This window comes from Triturus cristatus, chromosome 6, assembly GCF_964204655.1.
Source record: "Triturus cristatus chromosome 6, aTriCri1.1, whole genome shotgun sequence".
Lineage (NCBI taxonomy): Eukaryota > Metazoa > Chordata > Amphibia > Caudata > Salamandridae > Triturus > Triturus cristatus.
Window position 1 is genome coordinate 1,681,835,992 of NC_140589.1, and position 14,940 is coordinate 1,681,850,931.

The 14,940-nt window shown below is 46.0% G+C and overlaps 1 protein-coding gene across 1 annotated transcript in view; it reads left to right on the top strand.

Annotated features, from left to right (window-relative positions):
- The window catches only part of PPP2R5A (protein phosphatase 2 regulatory subunit B'alpha), a 730,770-nt gene that overhangs the window by 347,103 nt on the left and 368,727 nt on the right, over positions 1–14,940 (top strand). Inside the window, exon 6 of the mRNA XM_085612862.1 lies at positions 4,669–4,728. Coding sequence (XP_085468988.1) covers positions 4,669–4,728 — 60 coding nt within the window. The remainder of the gene's footprint in view (positions 1–4,668; positions 4,729–14,940) is intronic.

Consider the following 14,940-nt stretch of genomic DNA (forward strand, 5'->3'; position numbering starts at 1 on the left):
GTTCACTTTTCTCGAAGATGAGCAACCAGAAGCCATGTTTCTTACCGAGATCTGCCTCAAAGAAGACTCTAGGCCTGACATCACAATGACAGGTGCGACAGGGAAGGAAATAAAGGGGGTGGGAGGGTGGTCATGGCCATAATCTATAAAGAGGAGCATAAAATAAAATGTGACCCAGTACCGCTACTACCCAACTGTCAAAAACTCTGTTATTAGCTATGGAACTATCACCAACTTACACTTTCTCATGTCTTTTAATATACCGGCCCCCAGGTTCTGTTAATTCACACAAATCATTCCTGCTATAGTGGCGGAACATAGTCTAAAAAAGACAAACTTCACAGTTCTGTGGTATTTAAATTGCCACCTAAAAAACACTGACCATTAAGTATCCAAAACCTCCCATTGGATCTAGAGGCAATTCAGCTATCACAATGGGTCAGAGGTCCTACCCATAAGCAAGGCACCTATCCGATGCCATATTTTCGAATATACTTGAAATGACCACAGGAGATCTCATTGAGATCACATGGTCAGATCATAAACTCATGCAATTCAGTTAGGTAATAGAAGCTTTAAAGTCCCCATATTTTATCAGCCCAGACTTAGACGTAACTGGGCCAAATTAGACATTGTAGTGTGGCAGGATTCACTGACCAACTCTATCCTGAAAATGACAGGAGGCATTTCAAGTAGTTATAGGAGTTTAGAAGTCTGAATGCTGATAGCCCTTAACAATTTAACACCTGGTATGCAGCAAAAACCTAAACATCGAAGAGAGAGAGCTCCCTGATTTTCACCTGTACTCTTAAAATTAAAAAAAAAAAAGGCAAACCAATTTGAAAGAATGTGGAGGGAAAAATATGATGCTACGGCTAAAGAAACAAAAAAGCTAATAAAAAAAATACTATTACGCTATCAGAAAGGCAAGAATCATGCCTCCAAGATTGACAATGCAGCTAATTCCTCTTAGGAATTGTTCAGTCTGGTTAGCAGCATGATAAAACCAACAGATAGTAAATCAGGCCCCCATCATCAGACCTCCACTGCAACATGCTAGCTAGCTTTTTCGTAGAAAAAGTTAATAACATCCTTCTGACGCTGAAAGGGGATGATGAATTTAGGAAAATAATGGTATAGCAACATGAAAAATGTAATACTTTCTCTGAAATGACTCAAGAAGGTACCTATGAGATTCTTGAATCTCTTAAGTCAGGCTCACCTTTAGACCCAGAACCTCCTGGCATTGTGCTAAGTGGGAGTAAGATAGTTATTAGTAGGCTGATTAGTCTGTCATTGGACTCTGGGAGAGTTCCAGCAGCATGGCAGCACAGAATTGTGAGGCCGCTGCAAAAAATAATAAAAATCAGCTAATCACTCCAAGTGTGAAAACTATAGCCCGATCTCCCTTTTACCAGGACGGAGTAAACTAATAACACACTCTCCCTGTATTTAGAAGCACATGACATCCGACATTTTTCTCAGATGGGTTTCAGACCCATGAGTAGCACTGAGACTGCCCTGCTGGCTGCCATGGAGGAATTAAAAGCCAACCTAGATCAGGGAGGGACTGCTGCTCTGATCCTATCGGATGTGTGGCTTTCGACAAAGTTTTAAACCCACTCCGAGTGAGAAGGCTGGAGGCAGAAGGAATAGCTGGATCAGCACTCAAATAGCTCACCTCATTCCTCCTAAACAGAACTTTTCAGAGTTGTGAAGAAGCTACAAAATCTGAAATCTACCCCCTGAATTGCGGGTTCTTGGCCTGACCCTGTTTCTATTTTAAATGCTTCCAAAATTCTTCAGGAAGGCAAGGAAATTTAGTTTTCGGGATTTAGTGAGCAAATAACTTTTTCTTTATATTGAGTCAGGCCCTGTCAATCGTTGAGCTCAATGTTTCAAAGGTTATTTGTAACTGTCTACTCTGTCACACCACTGGAGTCAAGCTATCCTGGCTGAAGAGGGGTGAAACCCCGAAACCGGTCCTAGGATGCTTGATTCCGTTCCAGGGAAGACATGGCTTGGCAGTTCGGGCTGGACTGTTCCCATGAGGCACAGGGTCAAGACTGATTTGCATATGGCCATGTCTGAACTTGGGTGGCGTGGTGAGCAAAATAACGATGAATTAAACCCAGATCTGTGACTGGGGGTGAATGTTTTGCCAATGTGCAGCATTTCATCCATCTTGTGTGCTTTGCTGTTCACCCTATGTGGTAAGGGTATGCCCAGACGTGGGTCCCGTGCTCACTACGCCACTGGAGTCAAGCTATCCTGGCTGAAGAGGGGTGAAACCCCGAAACCGGCCCTAGGATGCTTGATTCCGGTTCAGAATACTGTAAGGCTAGAAAGTTAAGTTCAGTTATCAAATTCTACTAAGTGGATTTTGATTTCACTCCATGTGTTTAGGTGTCGCCTAGCGAAAGCAGCGCATGCGCTGCTCTCGCTATTGCAAGTACCTTTTGGGAATCGATTCTCCGAAAGCCTTACATGCACGTGCAGGGATGGACAAAGATGGCTGCTCTCGCCATTTGTCCAAACCTAACAGCATGCACGTGCATGTAAGGACCGTGGACAGCCCGCTGCCATCTTGTTGAACATGCGTGCTTTAACTTTAAACACGGCGTGCTTTCTCTTTAAACGCAGTTTAAAGTGGAAGCACGGCGCGCATTCATTGCGCGCCAGCCCGGCCGACCTCCCTTGTTTTCTTGGTGGACTATGTGAACTGAGATAAGGACAATCAACATTCTTCTAGGAAACTAGCAAAGGGCGGCACGGTTTGCTTAATGTCTATCTGACCGAGGAGATTAAGCTAGCTGATAAACCAATTAGAGATGTGTGAGCTGTAGTGTTGCCCAATCCTCGGTTGTGTACCTCTTGAGTCCAAACTACAGTGCAGATATCTGTGTACAGATGGGAGAAGCGGCGTCTCGAGCAATAACAATGATTAGAGCCATATCGCACAGTGCAACCTTCCCATTTTCGAGGTTACAGTACAAAGGTAAAATACTCTATCTGAAGTGATCTCCTATATGTCTATCACCTCTCATTCTTTCTTTCACACCCTCCTTGAGACGCTTACACGGTTTCGTGCTTTTTTGTTCTCTGTTTCCCATTTTGTTCACAACTGATAATCAGAAACATACATATGCAGGGGCTTAGGGTCAGCCCTCTTCATTCATTGGCCTGGAAAGTGTCATTTACATTTTGCTTCCTCACACGCAACATAAAGCAACATAAAGCATGAGGCAGTGGGTCACCCCAATTCATCCATTGCACAACAAGTGTAAGGATTATGTCTGATCGCATGTGCACAGCGCCTAAAAACAGGAGTGCACTTCAATACCAGACCTGGTGTGCATGGTCTACTTGGCCACCTTATTTTTTGATTTGCCTGTTTTTTTGCAAATTACTTGCAAAAAAAAAAAAGTAAGTAGCAACCACTGGCAAAGGGAATTGAGGCTGGAGTCTTTTTTTTTTTTTATTGCTGGTCCGAGATGGATCGTAAATAAAAACGACTTTTTATTTATTTGTTTTTATTCACATCTTGTAAAGCCTACTAATTGGGTGTTTGGTATATATTTTTATCACCCTGCACCTTTTCCACTCGCCGTTTTTTTTTTTAGGACTCCTACATCCCTCTGCACAGACACAGTGACTGTTCCTGCATGAGACGGGAGGCTGTCCACAGGCCTGCACTGAGACAAAGCGAGCACGAGTGACAACCGCATGACACTCTTACCATTGATGGTATTTGTTTGTCTTTTGTTAGCTTTCTCAGCCTTTTTCTTGGCGCCGCTGTTGTTTGGTTCATCCAGATTAATTTGTAACGGGTTTTTGAAGTAAGAGAATAAGTTGGAAATGTGACTTCACGTTTTACAGAAGAGCTTATTTTCCTGACTTCGTTTCTTCCTTGATTCTGTCTGTGCATTTAATGTACAGCGGCTTCAAAGTACATGTTGTGGAGAGGATGATTAGTCACCTACAACAGAGCTGAACAGGCTTTTGTTTAGAGGCTTCCTCTTCATGTGACAACCAACACTGGAATGTAAATCAGTAAACGTTTACAGTCCTCAGAGAACGATTTTGCTTAGTAATGTTAGAAATCTGTTTCCAATATTTGGTTAGTTATTAACCTCCGTTTAAATGCATGGATTGCTTCACCTATATAAGTATCAAAATCTACCTATTTTAGTAAGAAACACTGTCTGTATTTCTAATGCAATCTAGTTATTGGTGCTCCTTGTTGAAGTACTCCGACATAGTTTGATTGTGCAGTACACTTTCAGTGAGAACACTACAGTGGAGTATTCTATCAAAATAAATTAATAAATCTATTGGTAACATTTTAAACGGACTACAATAGCTTTGACCTATGTTATGTACCCAGGTTCTTTACCCTTTGTAATATTTTTGTAGAAGCTTTTGAGTTAATTACATTTGTGTCTAGACATTGATATAATTTTAACCATCATATCAATCTAGCCTGCCAACTCATTCTTTTCTTATCTGTTAAAACCTCTTAGTCTCTATATTTGTTGCCACACTGTTGTGGACCTGCAGTCTATTCTATGTTCTACTGTTTCTTCATGTCTCCATAATGAAAGATTAATTCATATTCCCTTGGGGTTGAATTCTAGTTGCTCAAGTGTTTTCTCTCTCTCTTTTCAGGTTTATATATGAAACAGACCACTTCAATGGTGTTGCAGAACTGCTTGAGATTTTAGGAAGGTAAAAATGCACCCATTCCCCCAAACCCCCACCTCCCTATATTTTGTGAGTGCCTTTTGCTAGGCAGTGCCATTAAATTTATGAAGTTTTGTAATACTGTTTGACTTTGAGAAATGCAATAGAAGAAGAACCACCCCTCATTGACCTATATTTAGTTAAATGCCTTATTATTTTAAGAATTCTTGAAAATCTAGGAATATCAAGAAAAGTGCATTCTCCCTCTCTGGACTTTACTGATATTCAAGAACATTTTTATACCTGTGAATCTCTGTGGGGTCACAGCTTTTGTAAACTTTTATGTTTGAGGCATATGAGCTGCAGATTACACACTTTGCATAGATCGCCATCTGGTGTTGGACCCCGATGTTGCAGTTGTTTTTCTCTTGGAAAGTCTTTGGAAGTCACAAGGTATGTGACTCCTCCTTTGGCTCATATTGTGCATGGGCTTTGGCTCCATCCTCAGATTGTTTTTTTCCGCCATCCGGCTCGGGTGTGTTCTTCGCGCTCCAGTTCTGAACCGTTCCAGTTTCCCCGTTCGGCGCGCAATTCTTCTCCCTTCGAAGGTATTGTCTTGATCGCATTCTCCACACTCGACGCGACTCAACAATCGAAGTCTTCGATTCCAGTCGTCGACTAAGGCCTTCGGGCCTACCTCGGCTCCGGTCCTGGTTCATGGAAAGGATGCCATTTAAAAAGTGTCCTCGATGTGGGTCGAAGTTTCCCCACACCGATCTCCATGAGGTGTGTAACCTCTGCCTCTCTCCAGAACACGAGGCAAGGGACTGTCCAGCTTGCGCCTCCTTCCGATCGAAGAACACGATCCGGGACCGACGATCAAGGAGAACAATGGCTCACTCGTCGACTTCGATCCCCGACGACATCTTCGAAGAAGGCGTCGATGTTCCGGAACAACAGCACACCGAAGAGGGCCTCGTCAGCGCCTCTGAAGCGGATGACTCCGACATCGAGGACATCACTCCGGCACAGAGGGGCGTGAGTACAGACCTTGACCCCGACCCTAAACCCCCCTCCAAGCCATTGAAAAAGGCTTTGGTCACGCCTTTGGGCCTAGGTATGCACCAAAAGACTGCTTCCCATACCTCGCTTTCGGGCCCGGTTAAGAAGCCCATCAAGCCTTCAGGCAGCTCGGGCTCGAGCCAGCCTACCCTCGGTGCCGAAAAAAAATCTCACCGGCACCAAAAAATAAAACGCTCCTTTCCTCGTCTGCACCGAGCTTGACACCGAAGCCCTTGGCGCCGAAAACTGGCACCAGCTCCGCGGCACCGTTAACATCCTCGGAGCTGAGCAAGAAGCCGAAAAGCCTCGACTCCCACACCTCGAAGCCGAAACCCACCTCGGAACCGAGGAAATCAAAAGACCCTTCCAAACCAAAAACCAGTACCGAATCGATGCCTAAAAAACCCACGGCTCCGACGCCATCCGCACCAAAGGATCTGCCCCTCACAGAGGAACTGTTTCGACCCGATCCTTACCAAAAAACCCTCGCAAAGGATCCAAAGACTGGGCATTTAACGCTTAGCACCAGAAAAAGATCACTGGAAAAGCCTGCACCAGCTCCACCTCACAAAGGAGAGATTTTGCCACCTCCCCTTTAAGGATTCCTTCACCTCCTTCCCCACCCCATCAATACCCCACATCATCTCCAGATGAGGATGATGATGACATCCCCTACGACACAGGGAACGGAGCGGATGACCATCCAACAGGGGACCCTACTCCTACGGGCTCACCAGACCCATGGGACGACTACAACATTCCAGGCGTCCCTAACGTCCCGCAGGACGATCTTTATCCCTCTAGGCCCCCCCCACCGAGGACACCATGGGCTTTAACCAGCTACTCCATAGGGCTGCCCACTACCACGGGGTTGATCTCCACACAGACCCCGTAGAGGAGGACTTCCTCTTAGATACATTTGACACTGCACAGAGGTCCACCTCAATTCTTCCGATGCTTAAGGGGGTTTCTAAGCACGCACCAGAGGTCTTTAAAGACCCAGTTAGGGCCAGGGTCATTAACCCACGCATTGAGAAGAAATATAAGGCTGCCCCAACAGATCCACCCTACATTAAAGGCCCCCGCACCACTAGACTTCCTGGTAGTCTCCAATGCGAGGAAACGTGCCAATTTCCAGGCATCGGGTGAGGCTCCACCGCCAGATAAGAAGTCTAAACTCCAAGACGCCTCTGGCAAACGGACGGCGTCTCAAGCGGCCAACATCTGGCGTATCGCTAACACCCAAGCGCTCCTAGCCAGATATGACAGGGCACATTATGATGAGCTAGAGTCAATAATGCAACACCTCCCTTACAAATGTAAACATAGGGCCAACAAATTGATTCAAGAAGGTAAAACCATCACGAACACTTCCATCCGTTGTGCCCTCGATGCAGCTGACACCGCCTCCAGGGCAATAAATACCAGCATTCTTCTGCGTAGGCATGCCTGGCTACGCATTTCAGGGTTCAAACCTGAGGTTCAAAGTTCCCTCCTCAACCACCCCTTTGATGAGAAACATCTGTTTGGCCCTAATGTCGATATAGCCCTCTCAAAAATGAAAAAGGACACAGACATGGCACCATCTATGGCAACCTTGCAGTCGCAAGCTCCCAGGCGCTCCTTTCGCCGTTCCTCCTTTCGAAGCAACACCAGAGGCTACTCCCCCGACAGCACCTCCACTTCCTACAAAACCCCTCACCAACCCACCTTCACTAGGGGTTACCAAAGAGGCAGTTACAGGGGTAACAACAACAAAGGCAGAGGCAAAACTAACACCTCCCGCTCTGCCTCCACCCCCACACAGTGAATTCCCTCCACTTCCCGCAGACTATTCCACTCCAGTGGGGGGCAGACTCCACAATTTCCTTCCTATCTGAGCTACCATCACCTCAGACAGATGGGTGCAACAAATAATTCAATCAGGCTACTGTCTAGAGCTAACATCTACCCCCCCCCCCCCCAAACATTACACCCAAACAGTGCCCAATGTCACAGGAAGGTTTGTCACTTCTAAAGCAGGAGGTAATCTCCCTCCTACAAAAAAATGCAATAGAACCAGTTCCTACCCACCAACAAAACAAGGGAGTTTACTCCCTATATTTTCTCATACCAAAGAAAGACGGCTCTCTAGGGCTCATTCTGGACCTCAGACCCCTAAACCAATACATACACTCAGACTACTTTCACATGGTCACACTCCAGCAGGTCCTTCCTCTGCTCTCCCAAAACGACTTCCTGACCACCATAGACCTCAAAGACGCCTATTTCCACATTCCTGTTCACACCGCTCACAGGAAGTTTCTCAGATTCGTAGTGGACGGTCACCACTACCAATTCAAAGAACTCCCCTTCGGAGTCACCACAGCACCACAAGTGTTTACCAAGTGCCTAGCAGTAGTGGCAGAACACCTAAGAAGACAACACATCCACGTCTTCCCCTATCTAGACGACTGGCTCATAAAAGCCCGCTCATACAACCAGTGTGTACAACACACTCACGCCACTATCCAATTACATCACCACCTGGGCTTCACAGTAAACTACGCCAAGTCCCATCTGCATCCCTCCCATGTACAACAATACCTCGGTGCCACCATAGACACCTCAAGAGCATTAGCAAACCCCAGCCCAGCCAGAATAGCAAGCATACAAGCTCTTCGCGCCAAATTTCAACCACAACACACTCTTCCAGCCCGAGTGTTTATGCAACTAATAGGGATGATGGCCTCTTGCATATTTTCAGAGAACCTCATGCAAGACTCCAGATGCGTCCTATCCAAGAGTGCCTAGCACGCCAATGGAACCAGGCTCAAGGTCAGCTAACAGATCTGGTGTTGGTAGACGGTCATGCCCATCGCTCTCTGCAGTGGTGGACCAACAAAAACCTTTCCAAAGGGCGACCGTTCCTAGAGCCGGTTCCTCAAATAGTTCTAACGGCGGACGCATCGCTCTCCGGCTGGGGAGCTCATCTACTACATCACACCATGCAGGGCAGGTGGACACCTCAACAAAAGTTACTCCACATCAACCATCTGGAGTTACTGGCCATATTTCTAGCCCTAAAAGCTTTTCAAACACACGTCTCAGGCAAGGTTGTCTTAGTCCGCACAGACAACATGACAGCCATGTACTACATCCAAAAACAGGGCGGCACACACTCTCTGCAGCTCTCTCAGCTAGCACAGAGCATATGGAGGTGGGCCATACCTCAAAACATTTTTCTCCTAGCCCAACATGTCCCAGGAGTCCAAAACACCATTGCAGATCTGTTAAGCCGTCCAACACAACAGATCCACGAGTGGGAACTTCATCCACAAGTTCTTCAACCATTCTTTCAAATGTGGGGGCAACCACAGATAGACCTCTTCGCCACCCACGAAAACGCCAAATGCCCTAACTTCACCGCCAGATATCCACACCCATTGTCCAAAGGCAATGCGCTATGGATGAACTGGTCAGGCAGATTTACGTACGCTTTTCCGCCTCTCTCACTCATTCCATTAGTGGTGCGCAAACTACAGCAACATTCCCTAACTCTCATCCTAGTTGCTCCGACTAGGGCCAGACAAATGTGGTACACCACATTGCTGGAACTCTCCGTAGTTCCGCACCAAAAGTTACACCTCTCTCCACACCTCTTAACCCAGAACCATGGAGAGATCAGACACCCCACCCAGCTCAGCTCAACCTTGCGATCTGACTCCTGAAATCCTAGAATTTGGTTACCTTAATCTCCCTGACTGTATGAACGTCATTAAAGAAGCTAGACGACCTACCACTAGAGCTTGCTACGCAGCCAAGTGGAAACGTTTCGTGATCTATTGTCACAATAATAATGGCAACCCCTTAGATGTGTCTATCCAACACATTATAGGCTTCTTACTACACCTACAAAGATGCAACCTAGCCTACACGTTTATTAGACTACACCTTGCTGCCATAGCAGCGTACCTACAAAATAGACAGCATCTATCACTCTTCAGAGTACCTGCCATAAAAGCTTTCATGGAAGGCCTTAAGAGAATAATTCCCCCCCAGAGTGCCACCCTCACCTGTGTGGAACCTAAACATCGTTCTCACAAGACTAATGGGGCCTCCATTTGAACCTCTACATAAATGTGAGCTTCAATTTTTAACATGGAAAACTGCTTTCCTTGTAGCCATTACTTCGCTCAGAAGGGTCAGTGAGATACAAGCACTCACCATTCAAGAACCCTTCCTGCAAATGCATCATAATAAGGTTGTTCTCCGCACTAATCCAAAATTCCTCCCTAAAGTCATTTCCCCCTTTCATCTAAACCAATCTGTGGAACTGCCCATATTCTTCTCGCAGCCACAAACCATTGCAGAACGAGCTCTACACACCCTAGATGTCAAAAGAGCTTTACTTTACTACATCCAGAGAACACAACCTTTTCGTAAGACCAAACAACTATTCGTGTATTTCTCACCACCACACAAAGCCATCCCTATCTCCAAATCTGGGAGAGCTCGGTGGATTGTTAAATGCATACAGATTTGCTACCACAAAGCAAAACGAACGCTATCTGTTCCCCCTAAAGCCCACTCTACACGCAAGATAGGGGCTTCCATGGTATTTTTAAGGAACATCCCCTTAGATGATATCTGCAAAGCAGCTACATGGTCTACACCGCACACTTTCACTAAACACTATTGTGTAGATGTGCAAACTAAGCAACAAGCTAGTGTGGGCCAGGCTGTCCTCAAAACACGGTTTCAAACAACTGCAACAGATACTGGTGGTCGCCGCTAGGAGGAGGTACTGCTACACAATCTATGCACAGTGTGTAATCTGCAGCTCATATGCCTCGAACAGAATATGCTACTTACCAGTATGCATCTGTTATTGGGATGTAGAGCTGCAGATCTACACACGCCTACCCGCCTACCTTTATCTGTTCCAGTTTATCTTATTTAGATACAGCACACATGGGCATCTTTCCTGTTTCTTACAAAGCTCCATCATTTCCCTGCTGGTGAAAAACAATTTGAGGATGGAGCCGAAGCATATGCGCAATATGATCCAAAGGAGGAGTCACATACCTTGTGACTTCCAAAGACTTTCCAAGAGAAAAACAACTGCAACATCCGGGCCCAACACCAGATGGCGATCTATGCACAGTGTGTAGATCTACAGCTCTACATGCCAAGAAGAGATGCATACTGGTAAGTAGCATATTCCTTTTATTTATTGAAAATGGAATTTAAGGGCATAAAATACCTAGAAACTAAGCAAAATGTTTAAACTAGGGCAAGTGAAAGACACTTGAGCAAATAGGCATAGCAGCCTAGCATTAGCTTTGAACCATTGCATCAACCAAGATGCGCCAACCTACAGCTCTGGCCCCCACTATTAGAGACATGGTGTAAGAAATGTCCATGTGTTTCAAGTTATTGATGGAGTTGATTTACAAGATCCACAGATTTGACCACAATTTGCTGCATTTGTATAGCGCTTACTACCCCTGACGAGGCATCTAAGTGCTTTTTCGGCGAGTGGCATGCTACTCCGAAAGGCATAAGAGTCTAGTGGTGAATTACTATAGTGAAATATAATAATAATTTGAGTGGTAGATATGTTAGTCAGTTATTTGTATTGAGAAGGATAGTGGAGGGATAGAAGAGAGAAAAAGGTTTGCATTTATATAGCGCTTGCTGCCTATGATGGAGTGTTGAAGCGTTTTTTCGGCAAGTAGCACACTACTCTGGAACCCATAAAGGATTAGTGGTGAATTAGTATAGTGAAATATGAGATTAATTTGAGTGGTGGACATGTTAGTCTGTTATTTAGATTGAAAAGGATAAAAGAAGGGGGCGTGGTTTGGACGCCGAGAGAGATGGCGGCGCTGTGATTCTCTCTGCCCGTGCGGTCATCAATTAATGGAGGTGGGACGTGTCTTACCGCTCCAACACCACTTCACGTCGTGGAATCGGTAATCGGAATGTGAGGGGAACATTTGAAGGGCACGCTTGAGGATTTTTGATGCTGGTAAGCGGTGTTTCCGGCGCTCCGAATGTTCCGCTCTGGTGGCTGCGGTGCATGAGGCGGACAAAGGGACCGTGTGGCTGCCCAGAGTGTCGGCGGAAGGGCATATAAGACACCCGATTGGAATCGGTAATGGTTGCTGGGAGCTGTGGTGGAAGGTCAGTGCTCGGAGGAAATCGTGAGTAAAGCAGTTGTTGTCAGGCGGCTTCAGACCCGGGAGGAATCACTGGCGCTTCTCGCGCACACAAAATGGCGGCACACGCTCCTTAGACGGTGAATCTTCACTGAAGTGCAACGGCACCCGAGGAGCAAGATGTGCTTAACGATGATTCTCCTTCAACTAGTGAGAGTCATAAAGACATAAAGCTGGGCGCCACTAGCGACCAAAACAGGGCGGATGGATCGTACGGTTTAGACTGTCTGCCTCAGACGCTGTTGCTGTTAACCGGTGCACGCTATGGGAGGTAGAAATAGGTCAGTTTATCCATCTAATCAGTAGCGGCTGGCGCTTAAATGACTCTCATAATAGTGGCAATATCGGAATGAGGATGAGACTGTGTAGAAGTTTGATTATAAGCCAGTAACAACAAGATAGAAATCGGCTGTGTCTGGTATAGCACATGAAAGCAGGGACTGCTTTACTGGATAAATGGTTGTGGAGTCACTGTTTGGGGGCTTGTAGACCTGCGATTTAGTCCTGCGCTACATCATGAGGTCCTGGACCTAAAACTCAGTGATATCTTGCCTTAGACCTGTGTGGCTCACGCCCATTCCTAATACACGGATGCATCAAGTAGCTGCGCAATTCAGCTGTTTGGAAGGCAATCTAGAACAAATGCAACTGTTGGGCTGAGATCGGGTATCTACTCGTGCAAGGCCTTGCACACACATGTTGGCTCCCAAAATGGCGGCGCAAGCTTCCGGCCTCATATGAAAGTGCGCACTGCCTCACGGCGAATTAACAAACACACAGGAAGCGGACAGGTAGAGCGATCATCTTGCCACGCGTGGGTGGATTTAATTGACCATTGTGCATTTAATTGCATTAGGCTAGCGGAAGAAATCGGAGAGGCCGGCGATCGTAAGCACTCCATAGGGGACGGCTGGAAACACAAGGAGACCGTCTATAACGACCAAGGAATCTGCGCGACAAGCAGCCATGGCAGATAATAAAGAATTAGCGAAAAGCCTGAAGAGGCTCAAATCTGACCAGTCGAATCCAAATTCACCCAGCAAAGGGGGAAAAAGCAACCCTGACCCGATAGAAATGATACTTAACAGACTAGATGAAGTAAGGGATCTGGCAAAAGCGACCAAAGAAGAAGTAGCGGCGATCAGGGAAGATAACCGCGACACCAATGCAAAGCTGATAGAAGCAGAATCAAGGATTAGCAGACTCGAGGACATGGAAGTCAAGTCATGTAATGCCATTAAGCGCCTATGCATAGCTGCGGATCAAACAACACGGAAACTCGCGGAGTTGGAGGACAGGAACAGAAGGGGGAATCTACGTATTTTTGGAATTCCGGAAGGTTCGGAGGATCAACATGGGAGCTGTGTGGCCTTTTTGGAATCTTGGTTCACCCAAGCTACTAACGTGACCTTCCATCACCCGCTGGAATTTGATAGGGCCCATAGAGTACCGGGCAGAATAAATAAGAATCAAAAAGGACCTAGAGCTATTGTTTGTAAGCCACTACGCTACCAACATGTGGAGCAAATTCTCGGCTTTATGCGGAAAAACAACCATGTGGAAATCTGATAAAATCTACATTTCACAGGATTACAGTAAAGAGACGGTGGACATCAGGAAGGCGTTCTTGGCACTCCGACCGCTGCTGAAGAAAAGGGGCTTCCAATATGGGTTCATGGGCCCAGCAAAGTATCGTGTGATTATCCAAGGCTCTCCGCACATTTTTTCAGATCCCCTGAAACTGAAACGCATGCTAGATGGCCCGGAAGACTTAGACATGGAAACAAGTAACCCCGAGGGTGCAGCGGACCAGGCCTCGGCCTCAGGTTACAAGTGAACGATCTTTGCCCACGCATTCCATGCAATTTTCATATGTGCTTCTTTTCCTCACTGTGGAGGGGTATTGAAAGTACGATTCTCTGCTTAAGTTCACTCACCATTGAGTGGCCTTTTGGTTGAATGCAATTGTTATTGATCTTTTTGATATGTAGTATGTTTCCATTAATGCCTATCAATATGATGAGCGTCAAGTACTAAGGATCTGACTACTAGTGGGTATGTTTAATATGTGGTGTTAAGAAGGGTTACGTTAGTTGCTTAATATTAGTTTTTGGAACTCGCTCTAAGACCAGCAGAAGAGGTCCCGGGATGTTGGTCCCTGGATGTAGGTTTGTCTATGTTACCCTGGTTAGCAACATGCCTCAGGTCGACTGTGTTAGTTCCTCAGTTCCACACTTTTTCTGAAATGGTCACGCACGGGGAGGATGCAGCGCAATCTCTCTCCAGTCACCATGCCTACTACGTACAGTTGGGGTGGGGAGGGTGGGGGGTTGAGGGGTTTTTGGGTCGGGGTGTGTGTTCAATGTTTTTTGCTTTTGCTTCCTCGTGCTTGCATAGTCTTCATTGCTTTAATGCTCGGTGGTGGGGGAGGTGATGGGCTCTACTATCGCACTAACTGTGTGTACCATGTGAGATATATAACTACCGCTATGAAGATGCGACCTACTGATGTCACATAGTGCAATTAGTTCTCCGTTGGGAGTATGTAATGTGGACAAATAGAAGATATTATCTTTTAATGTTAAAGGTTTGAACCAACCTGTCAAGAGACAAAAGATTTTAGACTATGTAAAGAGAATGAGAGGTGACATTGTTTTGCTTCAGGAGACGAAGCTTGAGGCTAAGCAGTTCTACCACCTGAGGAATAAGTTTTATAATGAGATTGTGGGCGCTGAGGCTGTGAACAAAAAGAATGGTGTTCTGGTACTTGTTGCGAGGAAATCTAAGGTAGAGATTCTGTCCTCCGAAGCGAGTGCTGACGGGAGGTGGGTTACGGTCAAACTAAGTAGGGATAATACAGAGTTTTATGTTACGAACATATATGCTCCTAACACTAGTGAACTCAATTTCTGGGAGGATCTGAATAGGCACATTGAGAATATCCCGGATAATGCTGTTCACATATTAGCCGGGGATTTCAATCTTCCAATGG